Here is a 25,913-nt window from a genome sequence, read left to right on the forward strand (position 1 = left end):
TCCCACCTCTATAGATCATTTATAAATATGTTAAAAGGCAGCAGTACCAGCACAGACCTCTGTGGAACCCTACTATCTACCCTTCTCCATTGAGAACACTGACCATTTAATCCTAACTCTCTGTTTTCTATCTTTTAACCAGTTTTTAATCCACAATTGAACACTACCTCCTATCCCATGACTCTCCAATTTCCTCTGGAATCTTTCATGAGGTACTTTGTCAAATGCCTTTTGAAAATCAAGATATATAATATCAATCAGCTCACCTTATCCACGTTTATTCACCCCTTCAAAGAAATGTAGTAGATTGGTGAGACAAGATTTCCGTTCACTAAATCCATGTTGGCTCTGTCTCATTAATCCTTGCTTTTGAATATGCTCTGTAATTTTGTTCGTTAGTCTCTACTATTTTGCCTGGCACTGACGTCAGGCTCAATGGTCTATGATTTCCTGGATCACCTCTGGAACATTTTTAAAAATCAATGTTACATTGGCTACCCTCCAATCTTCTGGAACCTTGCTGAAGGAGAACCTGTTTTGTCTGGCTTACTACACTTCCATTTAAAGAGAATTGCTTGGACTTTTTGAGCAAAACTGCTGGACTCAAATTCATGGAGATTTGTTTGGATTTTAGTTTGTGTAAGTATGTTTTGCTGTTATACAGTTGTTGATGAAAATCTGATGTTTATGTATGTTTTGTACTCTGCCCTGGGAAAGAGTGGATTAGAAATAATATATTATAATTCTAAGTTAAGAAATGTATTGCTCTTGATTGTAATGTTTCAGAGCATATAGTCCTTACATTCAGTGACATCAATGTTCCTGCACTTGTGCACTTTTTTTTATTTCAAAGTAAAACATTCAGTAAAACTTATAATACAAACATGCTCAAAACAGTGCTGAATACACATCACAGGTCAGCCAGCTATATGCTGATCAAACTGGAGCATTACTCACAAACATAAACAGGCTCAAACTATGCTTAAGATATATCATCTTCAGTCTGGAGTTGGCTATCCGATGATGGTGCAGCATCAGTGTTTTCTACTTCAGCAGGACAACGAAAAACGGCCTTTTTAAAAACTTCTTCCATTGTCATCTTTCTAATGAACTTAGGCTTCTGTCGAAACAGTTTCTTTAATTAATTTCATGCTAACTGATAAAAGTATGTTGCCCCATGCCTGTAATTTAAAGGCCGACCAAAACTGAATTTTTTTTCCCAGTTTTAGCCAAAACTGAAATTGCTACCAAAACTGTCTAAACACTTTTACTCGATTTGCATTCAAGGCATACCACCCAGCCCACATTGGTGCCGTCCTCCACTGATGGCTCCACCACGGCACGCATTTCTGGGAGCGGCTCTGGCACACTGGCAATGGGGGGTCTCCACCACCTCATTCTCCTCAAAAACCATCTCCACCACGCTTTCCTTTATGGGTAACACACCTTAGGGCCAGTTGCACATTCCTCTGGATTCTGCATCACTTCCGTCCCCTTGGCTCCTCCTTCGGTGGCTTGCACAGCCAGGAGTTCAATCCTTCTCTCCTCCTGGACCCCCGTCCCAATGGAGCTCCAACTACTTTCCTGTATGGCATCGAGCCTGTACTCGAGAATGTCCAGGTGCAGTTTCAAAACTGCTATCTGAGCTTGGTATTCTTCCTCGTCCTCTGGGGTGGGCCTCTGGGGTCCCTCCCCCGCTTCCTTCAATGCGGGAAACACCACCATGATGATTCAGCACCTCCTTCCCACCCTCTCCCAGGTACTGACAGTTCAGATGGGATTACTTAGGTCATTTGCTGGGCGGGAAATTTCAAAATTTTACAAGGTTAGTACCAACAGTCTCACTCCCGGCTTTAAGCCACAAAATTGTAAATCCAAGGTCTGCGAAACTTGGTATTTGTAGACCACAATGAGTCCTTTCTCTCTGGCTGCAATAACAAATCACCAAATTTGTAATACACTGGTAATGACGATCTTCCCTTCAGCCTCCCAAATGCGCCACGTTGGGCGCTATTTTCGTGTAACCCGGGACTGTCCTTCTATGTTAAATTGTATAGCGCTGCGTAACCCTAGTAGTGCTTTAGAAATGTCAAGTAGTAGTAGTAGTCTCACTGATGTGCTAGCTCCAGCCTTTGGTCATAAAGCAGATTAGCTCAGTTTCACATTCAGGGCCACTCTCCCCACACTCATCAATTCCAGAACACATGGAATCTAGCTTGGGAGTCGGTCTATGGTCCGGAACAGCGATTCAGGCATTTGGGAGGTCTGATTCTCTCAGCAGATCTGGGTTCTACTCAGTTCTTCAGTCCAGGAACCACAAAGCACTCTGATAGTTTAATAACAAAACTTTATTTTTATTTGCAAAATGCTGCAACAAGCAGACTTAACTTTAACCTCCTTTACAGTACAGTTACTTGATAAACTCTAAAGCAATCTTAACTTCCAACTTCTGTACTTCCTCAGGGGGAACACCTTTGCCACTATCCTCCTCAGGTGTATCTACAGGGGGATTCTCATTCAAGGCTTACATATATACAGTTTCTCCTGTCCATGCTGGTCCTGTAGAGAGATATTATCCCTGAAGGCTGTATGCTTTTTCTCAACACTTATTCATAGTAAAACATAGTAACATAGTAAATGATGGCAGAAAAAGACCTGCATGGTCCATCCAGTCTGCCCAACAAGACAAGCTCATATGTGCTACTCTTTGTGTATACCCTACTTTGATTTGTACCTGTCCTCTTCAGGGCACAGACCGTATAAGTCTGTCCAGCACTATCCCCGCCTCTCAACCACCAGCCCCGCCTCCCACCACTGGCTCTGGCACAGACCGTATAAGTCTGCCCAGCACTATTCTCGCCTCCCACCACCGGCTGGCTCTGCCAACCAATCTCGGCTAAGCTCCTTAGGATCCATTCCTTCTGAATAGGATTCCTTTATGTTTATCCCACGCATGTTTGAATTCTGTTACCGTTTTCATTTCCACCACCTCCCACGGGAGGGCATTCCAAGTATAGGCAGATGTGCATATAAATCCAAATCAGTGCCAGTCAAGTCCAACCACTTTTTGCGGGTTCAGACCTCCCTACATTTGACTCTCCTCAAGCAGTGACCCCACCTTTGGTCTACCCTGGTTTTGGTATGAGCTGTTCCTGGCTCCAGTCTGCTGCTTCCGGGCTGGGCCCTCTTCTACCCACCCGTAGCACACTGTCTCCCGGTTTCCATTTATTAGAGCCGCAACTTGCCTCTCTCAGCCAGTGGATCTCTCCAATTCTCAGGACTCCCCTCTGTCCTCTTAGTCAAAGGCAGGGGATATTCAGGAAAACTTCAGACCTGCAGGCAACCAAAGACCACTCTATGGGCATAATTCCAACCTTTATCCCCTTGTAACTCCTCCCCCCCTTGTCATTCACTACAAGGGCAACTCAGGGACATCCCATTCACTCCCTCCAGTGACTCAACGGGGACTCACATCCTCAGCAATCCCCTTATATTGGGGGACTACACATACTTTTCTGTTCTCATGTAGTTAGCACTATCTGCTAAAGAAAGGTCCCTGGTCCCTTGAATTAGTTAGGATGGTGCTACAGGTTACGATTGTGGTACATTGATAGAGCACAGTGGTAAAGCTTGTTTAACATTTACTCACTTTATGGTTGCTTGTAGCCAGAGTTGTTATTCCTGGATGTTATTGAGCACTAAGAAATTAATAAAGCTAATTCATTGTAGAGCTAAGAATTTTATATTAGTCTCCACTTAATATTGATTTGCAAAGATAAGATATATGATGCACAATAGAGATGGTTTAATTAAACTCTTTTGCCTTAATATGCTCATGCATATTGTATTTTCCTTTAAATAATTTGTACATCTGTAAATTGTACTTGAAAAATGTTTGAAAGGACCAATTAGATGTTATCAGCCTAGAGGAATTATACTATACATTACTATAAATCAATAAATGGGCTGATTTTCTCTAATTTACTTATGGCATACGTTAAATTTAACTAATGCTTCTCCACAGATATATTCATTCATTTTTATATACATTTCCTTAGACTATAGCTATTCATTTATAGTACAGCAAAATTAAATTGTGAGCCCAAAGAGCAGCTCTTTGTAATGAGAATAGATTCAAGGACCTCTCTTCAATTTGAATAAATCATGAAACTGAATCTTCAGATTGCTTTCAGCATTGATCTGAGAATAGGCCTCTTTAAATATTTATCAGGATATACATTTGTATGTCAGATGCTGCACACAAACCATATTTAGAGCAAGAACTACAGTTATGGCTAAATTTGAGGAACAATAATATTTGAACATCTGAGATGTTATAAATCACATGAATGCTTCATTTGAATGTTTGTGATGATTTGCATTACACTGTTCTTATTTTTCACTTATGGGGAGGGTGACTCCTTTAAGCTGGACTGTTATGCTCACTTAATTTCCTCTGTTTTGTTGTTTCTGTAGGTGTGCTTGAAGTTTTTGATCACTTCCTTTCTGAACATGTATGTACTAACCAACTCACCGTGCAAATAAAGGAAAGAATAAGAATACTGTGCTCTCCGTGGGGCAGGATAATGCAGCTACACTGGTAGTCCTCTCTGCAGGCTGCCTGCTCGGACGCGCTCTCACAGCTTAAAACTGATCAGAGTCGACCAATCAGCATAGAGACACCCCTTCCCACCTTACGCTCGAACTGCAAATCACAAGTTCTTTCTTTTCCACATACTGCTATGGACGTGTTCTCTTTTCCCTCACAGGAAAAGTTGCGAATTCTGTTCCTTTTCCAAATGCAAACATGTGCCGACCTAAAGGGCCTTCTTAAGGTACCAGCTGGCTTTTCTAACAGTATAGCTGCTCTATATAGGCAGACCCGAAGGGATTCTCAAGCAGTACTGATGGGTCCTGGCACCAATCTTGCACCAATCTTTTTTCCCCTCAGGTAACTTTCACTTCAGACCAGTGGCGTTCCTAGGGGGGCTGACACCCGGGGCGGATTGCCGATGTGCCCCGTCCCCCCCGGGTGCAGCGCGACCCCCCCCCCCTCGGCGACAGAACCCCCCTCCCCGGGTGCACGCCACTTGGGGGGGGGGGGGGGGGGGTGCCGCGCACCCGTCCACTTTGTTTGTTTCCGTGCTCCCTCTGCCCCGGAAACAGGAAGTAACCTGTTCCGGGTCAGAGGGAGCACAGAACGAACGTAGCGGACAGGCGCGCGGCACCCCCCCCCCCCCCCCCCCAGCGGCATGCACCCAGGGCGGACCGCACCCTCCGCCCCCCCTTAGTACGCCACTGCTTCAGACTCAATGACGACAGTACAACCCGCAAAGGAGAAGCCTGTCAAACAGCCTAACAGTCTCCAATAGCGCTAACAGCGCCAGTTACTGAATTTAAAACAGCCGCCAGTCACAACATCCTCTCTATTAAAGCACTCCAGGGAGTCTACTCCCTCACTAAAGTTGGCACAGAAGAATATAGCGCCATAGCCACCTCAAAAGAAACTAAAAAAGGTGAGCAAAATCTCACATCTCACTCAGCAGGCTACTGTGCAGGTTTCTACTATCCAGACAGCGATGTATACTTATAACATTTGCTGGAGAAATTGGTACAGCAAGGAGACCGCCTCTTGTGTGGCTGGAGCAGAAGAAGTATAACAGCCACAGCTGCCCTTTCCTCCATCCATATCAGCAAATGTCCTCTCCCCTGCCCCCTCCATCCATCAATTCTTCTCACTCCTCTACCCTCCCCTCCATGTCCAGCGATTTCTCTTCCCTCCCCTGCCCTCCATGTCCAGCGATTCTCCTCTGCTCCTTCCCTCCATGTCCAGCGATTCTTCTCTGTCCCAGCCCTGCCCTCCATGTCCAGTGATTTTGCCTCTCTCCCCAACAGCCCTCCTCTCCGTTCCTTCTTGCCCCCCCCCCCCCCCGTTTAAATCTTTTATTTTCAGTTGCAGCGATGACAATGAAGAAACAGCACAGCAAGCAGGCTCGCCTCCAGCCTTTCCCTAACCTCACAGTGCCCGCCCTCGCGGAAACAGGAAATACGTCGTCATAGGAAGGTGGGACACTGTCTGTGAGGGAACGGAAAGGCTGGAGGCGAGCCCGCTTGCTATTCTGGTTTCTTCACTATCGTTGCTGCTGAAAATTAAAGGTTTAAACGCGCGGGGCGGTGGGGGGAGAGGCAGGAAGGAACAAAGAGTAGGGCTGTCGGGGAGCTGAGGGCGGGAAGGAGGAACTGAGAGCGCGTTGTGCCGGTCCTGCATTGGGGGGGGGGGGGGGGGGGCAATGCACCCCCAAACTACACCCATGCCTGTATGATACTTTACCAAGACAGCTTTGGCAGTCCATTAAGGCTTTTTCCTTTGATCCTGGGTTACATTGATAGTTTCTTTTTGATGCAAGTGGGCTAGTTCTATACCTTCTCTTGAAATCAACATTACTATTGAAACACAGCTGCAGTATCAGTCGTTTTTGATGTTTCACAATAAAGACTCTTAACCACCTATTCATCTCCTTCTTTGTTTGGGAAGAGCCAATTCCCCCCTACTCCTTCTCTGCACTGATGGTTTTACTTAGGGATCAGTGCACCTCCACCCTGTGTGTGTTTTTTTTTCTCTATCTGTATGATACCACTTCCAGGCTAGGGGTTGTTTCTATCACAGCACAAAGAATGGCATGGCTGCGGGCTTCAGGGCTTTAAGATGACCTTCATGACAGACTGACAGAGACCCAATGTCTCAGAGACTTGTTTGGAGACCAAGAAGATGCAGTATCCCATGTCAAAAGATAACACATCTACTTTTAAAGAGCTTTCTAATCCATCGACAGACTCTGCTTCATGTTTTAAACATTAGCGTTATGCTTCCTTATGTAAAAATTTCAATATCAACCTTCATATCATAAGCACTATCAGCCTTACTCCAGGCAGCTGCCACCTCGTCAGTCCAACCAGACTTCTTACCAATGTTCCAGACCTCAGGAGAGAAAATCTCAGTTAAGTAACTACTGTCCTCCCTAAACCCACTCCTAGCTTTTGACACTCTCCCTTTAGGTGGTCGTCTGACTTACTTCCTTCTCAATTGGTTTCACATCACTACAGATGAGTGGGTCCCTTGACCTCTTAAAAACTGGCTACTACCTGAACTTTCAAACCATACCCAAGGATCTTCCTCCTCCCTTCAATCTTCCCAAAAAGTTGTCAATACTCTTCCAGGAAATCCAGCTTCTTCTTGAAGGAGCTTGTATTGAACCAGACCTGCTTTTACCATTTCCCCCCAAAATCAGGGGAACTTTGTATCCTTGATCTGAGGCAACTCAACCTTTAACTCAAGGACGAATTCCCTTCAAACCATCCTCGCTCTACAACCATAGAACAGCTGGCTAGCGACATTGGACTTAAAGGATGCTTACGCTCATACTATCTATCCACCACACTGGAAGTACCTCCGTTTTATTTACAAGCATCTGAACTTCCAGTACAAGGTGCTTCTGTTTGGCCTAGCAACAGCACCCAAGGTGTTCACCAAGACCCTAGCTGTGGTAGCAGCTTATCTAAGGAAAAAATAAATCTTAGTCTTTCCTCACTTGGACGACTGGTCAGTATGTGGGCACAGCAAAACCGGCCTCCTCCGCGAGCTACAGACAACTATGCTTCTTCTGGTTTTCATAATAAATCACCAACCTCATTCCAACACAGTCATTTCTCTTTATAGGAGAACTTCTGGACACTACTCAGGCTTGAGTGTTCCGTCCTCCACAACATATTCAAGAAATTCAGCTCCTAGCTTCTCGGCTCCTAACTTCCATTACATGCATGGCTAGAACCTTTTTCCATCTTCTAGGTCACATTTCTGCATCCACAGTAATGGTTTCTACAGTATGCCTCAGGATGCAGCCACTACAATGGGCCTTAAACAAACAATGGGATCGGACCAACCACAAACTTTCCCACAGGATTTTTCTCACCCCACAGATCAAACAAGCGCACCAATGGTGGCTTCACTCCTCCAATCTACTTGAGGGAGCTCCCTTCCATCTTCTGCCCACAACTCTCACACTGACAAAAGATACTTCACCACATGGATGGGGAGCTCATCTTCTCCCTTACTGTACCCAGGGTCACTGGACTCAGCCAGCAACCATTCTACATATCAAAATTCTGGAACTCAGTTTTCTATGCAATTCAGACATTTGCCTTCTTCTCAGAGGTGAAGTAATTCTACTCCAGATGGACAACCAGGTCACAATATTCTATATGAACAAGCAAGGGGACACTGGGTCTCTGCCTGGAGGACTTCTGGATATGGACCTTTCTTCCTCTTCAAGGAACTTTCCAAGCTTCCTACCTTCCAGGCCAGTCCAATACATTGGCGGACAAATTGAGCCAAATTCTTTACCCTCACGAGTGGTCACTGGCTCTCCCGACCGTACACCACATAGTCAAAAAATGGGGGACACCTTGCATTGACCTCTTTGCTTCAGACCGCAATTACAAATGTCAACAGTTTTGTTCCAGACTACCCTCTAAACTCATTCTGAGCAAGGACCAATTTCATCTCTCTTGGATGAAAGATCTCTATTATGCCTCTCATTCCCAGGAATATCTGCAAGGTGATTCAGGATGCAGCAGTTCATATCCTCATAGCATCCAACTGACCTTGTCAATCATGGTATCTATGGCTCCTCAGGCTCTCCCAGACCAACCCAATATCTCTGGGAGCTCATCCTCATAAGAGAACATAAGAGTAGCCATACTGGGTCAGACCAGTGGTCCATCTAGTCCAGTATCCTGTTTTCCAAACAGTGGCCAAGCCAGGTCACAAGTACCTGGCAGAAACCCAAATTGTGGCAACACTCCATACTATAAATCCCAGGGCAAGCAGTTGCTTCCTATGTCTGTCTCAATAGCAGACTATGGACTTTTCCTCCAGGAATTTCTCCAAACTTTTTTAAAACCCAGATTCGCTAACCGCTGTTACCACATCCTCCAGCAAAGACTTCCAGAGCTTAACTATTCGTTGAGTGAAAAAATATTTCCTCCCTTTTGTTTTAAAAGTATTTCTATGTAACTTCCTCGAGTTTCCCCTAGTCTTTGTACTTTTAGAACAAGTAAAAAAAATTGATTTACTTCTACTCATTCTACACCACTCAGGATTTTATAGAATTCAATCATATCTCCCCTCATCCATCTCTTTTCCAAGCTGAAGAGCCCTAACCTCTTTAGCCTTTCCTCATGCGAGAGGACTTCCATCCCCCTTACCATTTTGGTCACTCTTCTTTCAACATTTCCTAATTCCGTTATATCTTTTTTGAGATACGACAATCAGAACTGAATGCAATACTCAAGCTGCAGACAGATCATGGAGCGAAACAAAGGCATTATAGTATTTTCAGTCTTATTCATCATCCCTTTCCTAATAATTCCTAGCATCCTGTTTGCTTTTTTGGCCGCCACCGCACTGAACAAAAGATTTCAGCATATTATCTACAACACCCAGATCTCTTTCTTGAGCGCAGACCCCCAAGGTGGACCTTAGCATCAAGTAACTGATTCAGATTATTCTTTCCGATGTGCATTACCTTGCATTTGTCCACATTAAATTTTATCTGCCATTTGGATTACCAATCTTCCAATTTCCTAAGGTCTTTCTGCAATATTTCACAGTCCGCACATGTTTTAACAACCTTGAATAGTTTTCTATCATCTGCAAATTTGATCACCTCACTTGCTGTTTCGATTGCCATATCATTTATAAATATGTTAAATAGTACCGGTCCCAGTACAGATCCCTGTGGCACTTGTATATAATTAGGATCTGCCTCACCCATTTGCGCAGCGGAAGCCATGGGCTCTCTGTACTATCCTAGAGAGAACTGCAAATCCCCTCTAGATACTTAATTACCCCAACCTTAAATCTGCTCATGACAGGCTTACACCATCAAGGCAGTATAGACCCTTGTAATTAGAAAAGAACCCAGTATGTAGTAGATATAATAGTTTATTACAATCTTACCAATGGTAATACAGGTAGGTTAAGCATTCACATAATGGAGCAGCATATCATGGCACGTCCTCTCTCTCTAGCCTTCTGGAGTCTTCCTTCTCTGGTCTTCTTCTCCTCTCGTCTGATCTAATACTCCTCAAACTGCTCCTTATATACAATTTTGGCCCCATTCATTTCAATGGACCCCAGTCTTTCTCAACAGGGCTCTTGGTTCTTATCAGTTGATCAGAATGACTTCACATGTTCCCAAACTTTCCCTAGCCCCCCCCCCCCCCCTTTGGATGTTCTCACCCGGGGTGCAGCTGACCCAGTACTATCTCTACATAACCATATCAACTCTAGCTTATGACGTCTTGCAGGTGCCAGTCTCAGGATTGTTTATAGAGTAGATTGCCCCCACCCCTGCCAGCTCTCAATTACCTCATTTCAGCACTTGCCACAGTGAAATGTAACTGTGTCAAAGGTGATCTCTGATTTTTACAAGCTAGCTCTCTTTTGTATCAGAGATGATTTTGATTTTAAGAAGCCTAGCTCTTATTATGAGCCATTGGCCTGTATTACTGAGAGCAAGGGCTAGCATAACTCTTCACACTTCAATGTTCACCCTCCTCCATTGCGAGAAATGACCATTTAACCCTACCCTCTCATTTTCTGTCCAATAACCAATTCCTAATCCGCACCAGAACCTTGCCTCCTATCCCATGACTCTCATGAGGAAGTTTATCAAAAGCTTTCTAAAAATCTAGATAAACTACATCAACCGGTTCACCTTTAGCCACATGTTTATTCACACCTTCAAAGAAATTAAGCAAAATGTCAAGGCAAGATTTTCCTCGGCTGAATCCATGCTGACCTCTTCACTCAGCAAAATAGCCGACATCTGCATCCCAATCCCAGAAAAATGTCATTGATGGCTTGGAAGCTTCACAGGTTGTGTCACTCCCTACGACATTGACAGTCTTGGACGTTCCACATGCCACTCATAATAAGCCTTCCACTCAAAAATCTTATTCACTGAAATGGAAGAGATTTTTTAAACTGGTGTAGGACATAGGGCTTCACTCCAGACTCAATTTCCTCCTTTTTGTCTTACTTGCTACACCTCCCTGTTTCGGTTTTCAGTCTTCTTCTGTACAAGTTCACCTTGTAGCAATTTCCAGTATCCTTTCCATGGCGAGATCAATACCACTTTCCTTGTGCTCGCTAATCAAGCATTTCCTCAAAGGCCTCATCCATTTGTGCCCTCCAATCAAGCCACTGCCTCCTTCTTGGGACCTCAATCTTGTCCTTACTCAAATGTTGCAACCACCTTTTGAACGTTTAGCATCAGATTCACTTCAATTCCTTACACGGAAGACACTGTTTCTGATAGCAATAACCTCAGCCAGAGAAGTCAATGAACTGCAAGCATTGGTACATTATCCTCCATATACACAGCTCTTCCCTTCTAAAGTAATCATGCGTACTTACCCTAACTTCCAGACAAAGGCTGTCACTGGCTTTCATCTCAATCAGGATATTGTTTTGCTTGTGTCCTACTAAAAACCCCATTCTTCCACAGCAGAACCATCTCTCCACACACTAGATTGCGAAGAGCTCTTCTATTCTACCTTCATCGCACAAACATTCTTCTCAACGTTTCCTGTCCCTATCATCAAAAGTCTCTTGGCTCATCAGTAACCAAACAAACTCTGATTGCAGCCTGTATCTCCTTCTGTTATCAGCAGAACCAGTCAGTGCTGACTATCATTGGAGCTCAAACTGTTCGTGCACAGGCCACATCTACAGCTTTCCTCAAGAAACTTCTATTTGTGGACACCTGCAAAGCGGCCACATGGCTTACTCCACACACTTTGCCCACCACTATTGCCTTCATATTCCTCCCGCACAGATGCTGTATTTGGTCAGATGGTTCTTCAGCATTTGTTTACCTAACTGTACTTCACCCTTTCTTTTGTTCTGGGTTGCATTTGAAAGCCTAGTAGTTATTCAGCAACCCTCTGCTAGCGAAATCACCAATGTGGCTGCATTTTCCTGCCCCATAGAGAAAGCACTGTTGCTTACCTGTAACAGGTGTTCTCCATGGGCAACAGGATAATGCAGACACTCCATTCCTCCCTCCTTCCCAGCTTTCTGGGATTTACTATTTTAGATTTTTTTTTTTTTAAAGTAAAAAACAGAAGAATACCAAGGGGGCTGTGAGGGATTCAGCTGCTCAAAAACAGCAACAGGAGAAAACACAAGCTGGGAAAAAATGGCCGCTATTCCTGCCAAGATCATCGGGACGGTGGATCCCGATGCCTCCAAAGTCAGAACAGCCCATCACAGGAGGAGCAGACAAAGCCGGCAGATGTACTGATTTGTTGGCTCTTGCAGACACTGCATCCTCTGCTTGCACGCATACCCGGCCACATAGCCAGCGCATGTAGGCCTGACTAGTAGATTGTGCCAACCCAGGGCCGGCCCGCCAGTGTCTATGTCAATCCTTGTGCTCTCCTCAGGTGTGCTCTTTGGTTTGTTTTCTGGTCAGCAAAAGCTTTATTCCCTGAACCCAGGAATAAAGCTAAGCCTGGCAAACCAATTAGAATTTTTTTTTTTTTTTTAATGCCTGGTAGCTGCAGGGAAGGACATCCAAATAGGGTGAGCAGGCAAGGAGGAATGGGGACCTGCACCCCTTGGATAGGGTCCTGCAGATCCAAGCCACAAGCCTCATCCAATGGAAACCAAGAAGTATACAGTCAGCAAAGCCGAGCTCCACGCTTGACCAAGTCTGGTCTAGGGACTGGATAACCTGGGAGTGGCTCTTATGTTCAACCAGCTGTGCCTCAGCCACAGAGCAGGGAGCAAGGACAAGGACAGGGACAGGGACAGAACCACCAGACAGCATGATCTAGCATCTGCTGAGATCTTTCAGGGAACACAACCTGCTAATACCAGTAATATCACTGGTAAAACTCAGGTTTTTTTTTCTCTGTCCTCCATCTGCTGGTAGGAGTGGATGACACTCGCTTGTGCAGAACAGTGGAACTGATATGAAAGAAATTAATTTAAGCCAATCTCAAAGTTTAAAACCCCAATAATTTTAATAAGTGGATAATTGTGACTGATGGAATGAAATGTATTTTTAGTGAATGACTAGAAATCAACAAAAGAAATACTACACCTAAGAGAGTTAATAGACCTTGATTTACCCTTGAGAAAAATCAACTGACAGACTTCTCTGGTTCCAAATAAAAGCACAGTATAGGAAATATTTCATAGACACAGTAGACTAGAAATTACTATTCTTTTCAATATTAAATTAGTAAATAAACACAAACTAAACCTTTTATGGCAGTCCTGGAGATATATATTGAACTACTTTATAATTCTGAGTACTATTGTATCATCATTTCATCATGGTAGAAAGCAATTAATCATGTCTTTTACATCATAGCCATGAGATTAATTGAAAAAATGTGAGATGCTTTAGTTTATTTATCACACTTCCAGCCAACATTATCTCTGCGGCGATCTAAGTTGGTTACAAAAGAACAAACATGAAATTTGAAAAAGAGTTCTGATAAGAGACCATGGCTGGAAATAAGGGAAAATTAGTAAATCCTCTTACCTGGTAGATATCGGAAAGGCTACTGCTTCCAGAATCACTGGTGATACTACATCCTGAATGACTGGATGAAACGTGGGTCACCTGTGGATGAAGACTATCCGTAAGGTGCAGTTTCGTAAAATCTGCAGGAAGCTATAGGGAGAAAAGGATTCAAAAGAACACAGAAAAAAAATTCATTAGAGCTGGAATCCAAGGTTTCATTATTTATATTTAAAATCTTATATTCCTCTTTACCAGTCTAAACTGTTCAGGGCAGGTTACAAAACACACCCATCACTGTAACATAGAAAAGTATTTTTATCACATGATCACAAGTGTCACAGAACCTATACAAAGATTATGCATTAATAATTTCAATTAAATTAGCCTCAGAGCACAATTGTTCTAAATATTAAACCAGTATTTTATTTTTTAAAGTATTGCATGTGACACGCCTTATTTTCACAAATTATTGCAAGTAAAATTATTCAACATGCAAAATTCAAGGCCTATCCTTACACATAAGGAAGCAGCAATAAGGAAAGAAAAGCAAAGTGATACAGTAGTGAGATAAGCCATTTTCTGACAAAATGACCAACACTGCATCTATTTGATAGCCTAACTTTAGTCCTTGGTACTTTCCGGCAGACCAGTGTTTGGTGATCCCATCTTACCACTGCCAGAGAAACTAATGAATGGCGTTCAACTTAAGGTAGTAAAGCAATGTGACTGGCTGCATGCAGGTCATATGAAAGTCAATATCCAACAAACATATAAACAAATTATATGCATATAATGGATCTCCACATCCCTGAGTTTATAAGGATAAATGTACTTTTAAGGTTTCTGGCCAAAAATTCAAACAATGTAATAACAGACTCTCTGTTATGATTAATTTTACAGCACTTAACATATGTTGCCATTTACCAGATACAATATGAGTTAGCACTCTTCTATCAGAGCCGACCACTTAAGAGACTGGTTCACAGGACCTCCAGTCTTATGTCTGACAATTATCAAAATACCAAATATTGCTGCTCTGGGATTTCTGTCACTCTGCTGGCAATAACTCAGTTACCTCTATGGGTAGAATGGCTTGCGAATGGACAGCAGCAGAGGGGGCAAAGTTAAGGTTGATCTCGGGTGCCCAATCTTTGCACTAATCTGGATATAACCAAAATGCTCTTGCTATTACCTGTTGTTTTAATGAAAGAGGTCGAGCTGCACATATTTCAAGCATGTAAACCAAAATTAGATCATTGCCAAAAATAATGGAAATGGTGAAGGGACACAGAATAAGACATAGATGGTGCTAATAAAAGTTTATCTTGACTAACCAAAAGTATCTTATGCTATAAATATATTAACACATTATGATTACCCCAGTATCACCCTTCCCAGAACAATCCTGCACAGACAAACGTACTGCCAATGGGAACCCCAAGAATGTGGCAGCTGGTTGTCAGTAAGTTGAGTACTGGCCGAATCCCTTTTGCAACACTGGATCCTCACTGAGTTTTTTTTTTTTTTTCAATTGATTTGGATATAAGTGCCATTTACAATATTTTATTAGTTATGAAAATAATTTAAGACAAAAACTTAAAAATATATTAAAAAACAATATATTAAGACAGTTGGACTGTTAGTTCATGGCACTTTATAGAGTTTTTTTCAGGACCTGTGACCGTTAAACCTATGGAATTCTTTTTAAAACTATTTTGGATTCCCATATTATGCCGAGGTCTTTTTATCCACAGGAGTTGGTTCCAATGTAGATCCAGGGTCATTTGGGTAACTAATATCGTTATTGGTTAGTACTTTGAAAGAAAGACAGGAAAAAGGAGAAAGGACAGAGACATTTCAATATCTCTGTGGCATAAATGAACAAGTGTTATGCGTTTTCAATTGAAAAGAAGCTCTGGAATAAGGGAGCATGGAATGTAGCTGAAAGGGATAGACTCAGGAGTAATCTAAAGAAATATTTCTTTACAGAAAGGGTGGTGGATGAATGGAATGGCCTTCCAACAGAGATGGTGGCAATGAGGATAGAATTCAAGATATCATGGGATAAGCACAGAGTATCTCTGAAAGACAGGAATGGATTGTAGAAACTTGTGGTTGGTATGGATGGCCATGTTGGATAGTCTGCATGGTCTTTATCTGCTTTTATTTTCTCTGTTTATACATAAACCCACGGATTCTGTATAGGGAGACCGAAATTGTGCATGCAAATCCGATTGTATTCTGAATTTGCACATGCAATTTATTACTTAACATGCCAATCAGTGCTGACAATTGCCACTTAAGCAATTTCCACTAATTGGCATTAATTAAAACTTACACGCACAACTCGCTAAGCGCATTCTGTAAAGCGGTGCATGTAAATTCTAATATGCAATGCCATAAAGGGGGTGTGGCATGGGATGGTCATGGGCATTCAGAAAATCTGTGCACAGGGTGATAGACTATATCTGTTCTGTGCCTAGAGTTAGGGAAAGGGGTAGGGGCTCAATATACCACCAAAGCAATTTACATATTATATACAGGTACTTATTTTGTACTGGGGCAATGGAGGGTTAAATGACTTGCCCAGAGTCACAAGAAGCTGCAGTGGGAATCGAACCCAGTACCCCAGCATCAAAGTCTGCGGCACTAACCACTAGGCATATTCTGTAAACTATGCCTAAATCTAGGTGCGGTTTACAGAATACACCTAGGCGGAAATTTTTCTGTAACCAATTTTTCAGGTACCATATATAGAATGTATTCCAAAACCCTGTTTCTCATTTTTTTGTATCTGTAGACATTATCTGTATACATACATACAAACATATGCATATAAAAAAAGGTTCATCTCCTTTTTTTTTTACAGTAGCTCTAAAAATGTTATGAATTTATAGCACAAATGACATCTGCCAGTACGTTACTTTAATCAATTACACATTTCATAGGCAGTAAGAACCATTATGAACATTTGAACATGAGTGAATGATGTGCTCCATGTAATCTAACATAACATCATCATCATATAGTACTCAACATATTAACCCACCTATCAATTTCCCAACATCAGCTCCCTTCTTGTTTTTGGTAACTCTGAAATCTAGTTGACATAGCAGACTCATAAAAAATCATCAAACTGCTGCAGCCACAAAGAGGGAAAGTTCTATGAATAGACAAGATACAATCTGCTGCATTTGATTTAAATATGAGTAAAGTGGTATGGTAGCCGTGTTAGTCCACTTTTAAAGGTAATAAATAGAAAAAAAAAAAAAAAAAAACAGAGAAAAGAAAAGGGAAAATTAGGTTCTTACCGTGATAATTTTCTTTCCTTTAGTCATAGCAGATGCAGCCATTACAGATGGGTTGTGTCCATCAACCAGCAGAGAGAGATAGACAGCACACTTTTTCAGTGCCTCATATCAGCTTGCTCCACTGCCTCTCTTCAGTATTTGAAGCTTCCAAAGCAGTATGGCAAACCGCAATGGGAATAACAAGAGCTTTCCTCATAGCGAACGATGGCCCTACAACAAAGGGCATTAACTCAGAATGGAGGGAATGAAACATCCTCCCGGAGGGCATAAACTCATCCTCCACTGAGACATAACTGGAGGGAATAAACGCATCCTCCCGGAGGGAATAAACATCCTCCAAAACATGAAACTGGAGGGAATTAAGTCATCCTCCTTTAATTGAACAAGAATCCTGAAGACTGTTTTCCGACTTTCTCCTAAGGAAGGAATCTCCAGGAAACATGAACAGAACCTGAAATAGATTTACAGCAGACAGCAATCAGACAGAGAGAGATCATGGCTGCATCTGCTATGACTAAAGGAAAGAAAATTATCACAGTAAGAACCTAATTTTCCCTTCCTTGTCATCAAGCAGATGCAGCCATTACAGATGGGATGTATCAAAGCAATCCCTAGATAGGGGTGGGAACAAGTCACACCACGCGCCAGCACTTGCACTCCAAAATGTGCGTCCCTCCTGGCAGCCACATCCAGCCTGTAATGTCGGGCAAAAGAGAGCTTAGAAGCCCATGTTGCTGCACTACAAATCTCTTGAAGAGAGAGTGCTCCAGTTTCAGCCCAAGAAGAGGAAATTCCTCTAGTGGAATGCGCCTTAAAGGCATCAGGAGGAGGCCGGCCGTCAAGCAAATAAGCTGAAAAGATAGATTCTTTGAGCCAGCGGGCAATAGTGGCTTTAGATGCTGGAGACACTCTGCGAGGACCTGATAGCAAAACAAACAGATGATCAGAGGTCCTGAAAGAGTTAGTAACTCGCAGATACTGCAGCAGAGTCCTGCGCACGTCCAACAGGTGCAATTGCCCAAAAGATTATGGAAACTCCTCCTTGACAAAGGAGGGCAAGAAAATAGGTTGGTTTAGGTGAAATGCTGAAACCACCTTAGGCAAGAAGGAAGGCACGGTCCGAACCGTGACCCCGGACTCTGAAAACTGCAGAAAAGGGTCTCTACAGAACAGCGCCTGGAGCTCTGACACCCGTCTCGCCGAAGTAATGGCCACTAACAAGACGGCCTTCAGTGTCAAATCTGTCTCTGAAGCACGCCGAAGCAGTTCAAAGGGAGCACCCTGAAGGGCCTTCAGCACTAGCCCCAGGTTCCAAGCTGGACAAGGTGCACGCACGGGAGGACGGAGCCGAAGCACCCCTCTAAGAAACCGTGCCACATCTGGATGAGTAGCTAAAGACACACCTTCAATCTTGCCACGCAGGGAGGCCAACGCTGCCACTTGCACCCGCAGGGAATTATAGGCCAAGCCTTTTTGTACACCATCCTGCAAAAAGTCCAGAATCGGCGAGACAGGAGCCCGCAGGAGTGTGATCTCTTTGGAAGCACACCAGACTTCAAACTGGCGCCAAATCCTGGCAAAAGCCACGGAAGTGGAACGCTTGCGGGCTTGCAGGAGAGTGGTAATTCCTTTATTGGAATAGCCTTTGTCTCTCAATTGCGCCCTTTCAATCCCCAGGCCATAAGACCAAATCGGCCGGCGTCCTCCATGGTCACCGGACCCTGTGACAACAGGTTGGGAACCAGAGGTAACTGAAGGGGATCCTCTACGAGCATCTGTCGGATGTCCGCATACCAAGGCCTCCTGGGCCAATCTGGGGTGACGAGAACCACTTCTCTTGGATGCAGCCGAATCCGCAGGAGCACTCGCCCTAACAAGGGCCACGGAGGGAGCACATACAGCAGGCCCGGAGGCCAGGGTTCAGCCAAGGCATCCAACCCCGCCGAGCGAGGATCTCTCCGTCTGCTGAAGAAGCACGGGACTTTGGCATTGATGCTTGTCACCATTAGATCCATCACGGGCTTGCCCCACTTGGCACGTATCTGCAGGAATACTTCGTCTGCAAGTTCCCACTCCGCTGGATCGATCTGATGCCTGCTTAGATAATCGGCTTGCACGTTGCTCTGACCTGCAATGTGAGCTGCCGACAGAAACTAAAGATGCAGCTCGGCCCAGTAGCAAATCTGTTCAGCCTGCGCGGCCAGTGCTCTGCACTGAGTGCCACCTTGTCGATTTATGTAGGCCACTGTGTCGTGTTGTCCGACATCACTCTGACAGCCAATCCTTCCAGGGTCGCTTGAAAGGCCAGAAGCGCCTGAAACACCGCTTTCAACTCCAGGTGGTTGATGGACCACTCCGACTCCTCGGGTGTCCATAGACCCTGGGCATGCTTCCCCTGGCAATGTGCGCCCCAGCCCTTCAGGCTGCCATCTGTCACTACTAGACACCAATCGGGGAGCGCCAGCGGCATTCCTCGCCGCAGCATGCTGTCTGAGAGCCGCCACTCCATGCTGAGTCGGGCCGCAGGGAGCCAAGAAAGTCTGCATTGATAATCCTGAGAAACTGGAGACCATCTCTGAAGTAGGGAATACTGTAGAGGTCTCAGGTGCGCTCTCGCCCAGGGCACCACTTCCAATGTGGCTGTCATCTATCCCAGCAGCTGGACAATGTCCCAAGCTCGCGGGCAGGGCATCCTCAGGAGCAGACGGACCTGATTCTGAAGCTTGCACCGCCTTTGCTCAGGAAGAAACACATAGCCCGAGTCTGTGTCGAACCTGGCCCCCAAATATTCTAGAGATTGCGAGGGGGTCAGGTGACTTTTGGCCATATTGACGAACCAGCCTAGAGATTGAAGTACTGAGACCACTCTGGCTGTAGCTTGATAGCTCTCTGTTACAGAGTCTGCTCTGATGAGCCAGTCGTCTAGGTACGGGTGAACCATGATACCTTCTCGCCTGAGCAAAGCAGCTACTACCACCATTACCTTCAAAAAGGTTCGGGGAGCTGTGGCGAGGCCAAAAGGCAAGGCCCGGAACTGGAAATGTTTTCCCAACACCGCAAACCTCAGAAACTTCTGGTGCGGGGGCCAAATTGGTATGTGCAAGTAAGCTTCTTTCAAGTCTAGAGACATGAGAAACTCTCCTGGCTGTACCGCAGCAATGACGGAGCGCAGGGTTTCCATGTGGAAATGCCGCACTCTCAGGGACTTGTTTAATTCTTTTAAGTCCAGAACAGGGCGAAAAGACCCACCTTTTCACGGCACCACAAAGCAGATGGCATATTGGCCCTTCTACGCTTTTCTTTATGCCAATTGTCAGGGAAAATAGCCTCAGCGGGCAGTCCCAGGCCAGAATCCACCGGGGGGGGGGGGGGGGGGGACAACAGAAGGGGCCTCAGACAACCCTTGAGGGAGAGCTCTTTTCAGCATGTATGCTTTATGCAATAACACCACAAAATCAGGGGAGAAAAACTCGCCCTGGGCACCCAGATCCCGTCCGGGGCTAACAGCTCCCTGAATAGCCTCAATTCGAGGTCCCCCCCCCCCCCCGGGCTCAGGGCTCTCCGTCTCTACGGAGGCCGCGCCATGCGGAGAATTCAAAACGGCGTCCACTGCCAGCTCTGAGTGGGAAGAATCATCGCTCGCCATGCTCGGGCCGGCTCTTACACCTGTACAGCATGATTTACAGAGCCCCGCTGCTGATTTGCGCTTGCCACACCGGGAACAGTGCTTTACATTCTCTGCAGCCATCGCCGAAAACGGCGGGAAAATTCAAAATGCCACGATCGAGGGCCCACCCCGGAGGAGTTAGAAAACACTCTTACCTCACCGGACCAAGTATCACAGCTCCGGTCCCATAGAAGAATCAAAGGAAAACCTCTGTTCCATTTTTTTTTTTTTTTTAACGCTGTGAGGAAAGCAGAGGTAATAAGAACTCTGGAGGCTCAGATGAGTAGGAAAGGCAGGGAAAGGCGAACCAATGTGCCTGCATCCACTGAGTGGGAAAGGACAGGGAAAAGCAAGCTAATATGCCCACATCCACGGGGGCATGGGTAAGGCAGGGACAGGGCTAACCTATGTGCCTTCAAAGTGAAGCTGCTATAGCCTCTAACACCCCGACTAACAACTGGCAAGCCAGGAGCCACCCCCAGGCAGATTTTTGATGGAGCTCGAAGAAGCTGCAGCCACACTGCTTGGGGAGATAGAGAATACTGAAGAGGCAGTGGAGCTGGCTGGCCATGAGACACTGTGAAAAGTTGAGTGCTCTCTATCTCCCCCTGCTGGTTGATGGACACAACCCATACGTAATGGCTTCATCTGCTTGATGACAAGGAAGCAGGTGATTTACTAAACACTATGCTATGCCACTGAACATTGTGCTTCTAAGACACATATTGTGGTCAATAATTTGCTTTTGACAACACACTGATACTTTCTGAAATTAAGTTTTTTGTTTTTTTTAAAAGATACTTTTGGGGATACTGTGAAACAAATGGAACAAATTATGATCATGAAAATCAGCACCAGTTTAGAAATCAAAGTGCACAGAATTTGACCTTCTTTGATGTCCCATTTAATGCACACAGAGGGGCATTTTCGAAAAAAACGTCTTAGGTCAGAATTTGGACGTTTTACAAAGATGTCCAAATTCCGAAGCAGGGATAAGGTCATTTTCGAAAAAGATGGACATCCATCTTTTGTGTTCGAAAATACCATGGACATCCTATGATTTGGACATCTTTGATTTTCGGCCATTTTCAGGGGGAAAAAAAAAAAAAAACCAACCCAAAAACATCCTAGTCTAAAATGTCCAAAGTCAAGCCATTGGGACAGAGGAGGAGCCAGCATTTTTAGTAGACTGGTCCCTCTGACATGCCAGGACAGCAATCGGGCACCTTAGGGGCACTGCAATGGTCTTCATAAAATGCTCCCAGGTACACAGCTCCCTTACCTTGTGTGCTGAGCCTCCCCCCCCCCCCCCAAAAAAAAAAAAAAACCCACTACCTCCAACTGTACACCACTTCCATAGCCCTTACGGGTAAAAGGGGCAGCTATATGCGGGTACAGTGGGTTTCTGGTGGGTTTTGGAGGGTTAACAGTTTCCTGCACAAGTGTAACAGGTAGTGGGGGTAGGGGCCTGTGTCCACCTGTCTGAAGTCCACTAAACTACTCCAGGGACCTGCATGCTGCTGTCATGTACCTGAGTATGACATTGGAGGATAGCAAGTAATGTTCTTCAACACACTTTTTGGGGGTGGGAGGGGGTTAATGATCACTGGGGGGGGTAAGGGGAGGTCATCCCTGATTCCCTCCAGTGGTCATCTGGAGCACCTTTTTATGCCTTATTCGTAATAAAAACAGGTCTAGCTCAAAACGCCTAAGTTTTAGTGCTGGACGTTTTTGCTTTGTTCCATTATGGCTCAAAGACGCCCAAGTCTTAGGAACGCCCAAGTCCCGCCTTGAACACGCCCTCGATACACCCCCTTGAGATTTGGAAGTCCTTCCGATGGACTTCAGAGAAAGACGTCCAAATTGAGGTTTTGATTATACCGATTTGGACGTTTCTGTGAGATGGACGTCCAAATGCCGACTTATGTCACTTTTTGGATGTCTATCTCTTTCGAAAATGAGCCCGATAGTCATCTTGATACTTATGTATATAAACCACTACTACTACTAATCATTTCTATAGCGCTACTAGATGTATGCAGCGTTGTACACATTATATGAAGGTACTTTCTGTCCCTAGAGGGCTCACAATCTAAGTTTTTGTACCTGGGGCAATGGAGGGTTAAGTGACTTGCCCAATGTTACAAGGAGCTGCAGTGGGAATTGAACCCAGGTTGCCAGGATCAAAGCCTACTGCACTAACCATTAGGCTACTCTTTCACTAATTTTTAAGTCGGGGCCAATGAGTTGAAGGAAAGTCACCAAATATCTTCCCATGTGGGGCTGTGACACTGCTGACCAGCATATGTCAAATGATATCCACTCTCCTTCCAGACTGCCTTGAAATGTTTCATTGAGGGTACTCTCAAAGAGGTGTATATTTCCAAATGCATTCTCTTCTTCTATTGAGAAATACCTTGTCCTTCAAGTATGCGGCTGATCCCCTTTTCTGTCGTGAGTTTAGGTAGAAAGGCAATGAATAGTGAAACAAAATAAAACCAGAATAATGGGGGCTTTGTGCTAAAGAAGACCGATATAGACAAAACATTTTCTTGAGAGTTTGGTACTTAAATATTTTTTTTTTATCAGGAACACTTCCACTATTTTGATTTTTTATGAAAGGCGCCATAGATATCTATGTACCTTCATAAAATAGGTGCCCAGATCCAGCTCTATCTCCAATAGTACACAAATGCTGATGTACAAATTTACATCTGTATATTCCAATTCCATTTTTGCTTCACCCAACCTAAGCCCCAGGAATGCCTACATATAGATTGTTGAAAGCAGGCTCATGCTTTCCATGCGTGTACTTTTCATATGACTATGTAGTCATGTAGAACTTAAAGTGGCTTTATGCGCAGAAAAGGTCATATAAAAAATACCCCCTCAATGGGTGCAATGGATGGCATGCCTTTCTTTCAGAAGAACTGAATACACATTTCAAGCCCCTTGTCAGTTCAAGTAGTAAAAGCCATGTTTGAACACTAACCCTGAGTTTCCCACACTGCTTCTAGCAATCAGGCCAACTCGATGGATTTTCTTTTGTTACACCATATAAAATTGATTCACTGAATTCTAGCTATATATAATTTTACTTAAAACATCAAATAAGAAATGTATTATCCAAGTGCCTTCAGTATTTGAAATGTGTTAACATACGAAAGTTATAACAAACCCATACATATTAGAAGTAAAACAAAATAAATTAACTAGAAATCAATAACATACAAGAAAAAGTACTGAAGCACATTTAAGTAGCAATCTGATGCTGACAAAGAAATATAGGAATGATGGAACTTCATTATGCTAGCTCTAGCCTCTTAATTCATTTACTAACCAAGGGAGGCATTGTTTCTATGGTTCAGTGATTTAAAGGCAGAAGTCAATACATGTAATTACAGATAAAAAAAAAAACCCAAAACCTAATTTCTATTGATTCTGTGTATAGGCAAGACAGAGTGACAACTCAACTGCAGTGTTAAACCGATGTTAACTCAAAGTGACATGAATGATGATGCGACTCAAAATGCACTACTAACTAGAATACAACTCCATAGGTCTTACTATCTCATTTCACTACTGTTTGTGAAAAGAGCTTAACAAGGTGCTTTAAGTTGACATGCCACGACTAAACAACAGTGAGCACTCTGAAACCTCTAGAAGTCATTAATATGTAGTCATGTTTAGCACAATAACCACCACAATTTCAAATGATGATAAAGCTGGAATCTTTAAAGGATGCAATACTATTATCTGGATCAACAATATCGGATTAAAATGAACTTTCCAGAGGGATCACCCAAGGGTCCACCCTGTAGACAGTCCTACATTATTGCTTTTATGCTGATAATGTCATGTTTTTACTAACAATGGTAGACGTGAAGTCAACATTGAGACAAATGACAGACTGCATAAAAGTTGTGTTGATCTGGCTAGATGTAAAAACTTCAGTTTAAAGGCTGAGTTATTAGTGATCATCATAGGTAATCAAACTAAAATTTCAACTCATGCTTAAAGTAAATAATCAACAGTTGCAAATTTGTGTTGAAGTTTCCTATCTAGGTGTAGTAGAAAGCCAAAATGTGCCTTCCTTGCAGTAACAGGAGCAGCATTCTGGGCCCTGCTCCAGAGTGATGCCACTCACAGTAATAATAAGATACGCTAGTCTGGGAGATACCGGCAGTAGGTGATCTTCAAAACTGGAGAGTAATAAAAAGAGTGAGTGTAGGGTGGTGTTAAATCCTTTTCTTTCACCTGAAGAGATGTAATTTTGTATTTTTTTGCCATTGACTATGCAGACCATAGTCAATGGCATTTGTTTAGATTAAGCGGTATATAGCCCAGAGATATAGAAGATGGAGTAGACTGCCTGTCCAGGAGCCCAGTAAGGTGGAGTTTGCCTTTCCTTTCTCCTTCTCTGTGGCTTCTGGTAGTGGAGGAATAACAACGGGACCTTTTCCCTAAGGGAGGAGAGTAAGGAGTTAAATGTTTAAGACAAACACTTAGCTTAACATCCCGAGGACACCAGGTGCTAGAATAAAGTAAGGAGTTGGGATAAAAAGAGAGAAGAACCCCTCAGCTGAGAATGAGTGAAACTGACAAAGTATGCCAGATTCCATAAGTGGGAGAGGAGAAAAAAAAAAAAAGCCCCCTGATATTCAGCGCTATTTAACCAGACAGCTCCTGGCTGATTAAATAGTACTTGACCGTAAATATTCAGTGGGAAATAGCCGGTCATCTCCCACTGAATATTCATGGTTAGCGTTAGCAGATAGACAATTATATAATGCAATATAACTGGCTATCCGCTAATATTCTGCTCATATCTAGCTAAGTTAGGCAGCCAAATTGGGCCACCAAAATAGCAGGCCTATCTTTGGCCAGTTTAAACTTAACTGGCCAGCGCTGAATATTGGCCTGGCCAGTTAAGTTAAAACTGGTCAAAAATAAACCAGATATTTAGACTGCACACTTGTACTAGTCCCCCAGAAGTGATGACCTCTGTGCAATTAATAGGACATAAAATCACCCCAAGAACAGTCACTGAGGTTTGTAATGCTGATAGCCTGCTTCTGTCACATCTCTCCCTAGTGACAATCTGCCATGTATTTTTTACATGACTAAAGCCTACTTCATAGCAGACTTTCAAAAGGGGTAAAGGAGGACTTCAAAGCAGCACTTCCTGATGACAGCTATAATTTTTTTGCACCCCACAGATATTGAACAAAGTACTTTGCCCCAACTCAGATTCTGGATACAGTTATAGAAAATCAGTTGAATCTTTAATCTGAGATGACCTACTGAGATCATTTTACCTAATCAAAACTATCT

The 25,913-nt window shown here is 43.8% G+C and overlaps 1 protein-coding gene across 7 annotated transcripts in view; it reads right to left on the reverse strand.

Moving 5' to 3' along the window:
* Positions 1-25,913, reverse strand: part of RAPGEF2 (Rap guanine nucleotide exchange factor 2) — a 638,462-nt gene that overhangs the window by 135,849 nt on the left and 476,700 nt on the right. For all 7 annotated transcript variants that reach the window (XM_030191594.1, XM_030191592.1, XM_030191595.1 and 4 more), the window contains one exon: positions 13,620-13,751. In XM_030191594.1, coding sequence (XP_030047454.1) covers positions 13,620-13,751 — 132 coding nt within the window. The remainder of the gene's footprint in view (positions 1-13,619; positions 13,752-25,913) is intronic.

Source organism: Microcaecilia unicolor, chromosome 2 (assembly GCF_901765095.1).
Source record: "Microcaecilia unicolor chromosome 2, aMicUni1.1, whole genome shotgun sequence".
NCBI lineage: Eukaryota > Metazoa > Chordata > Amphibia > Gymnophiona > Siphonopidae > Microcaecilia > Microcaecilia unicolor.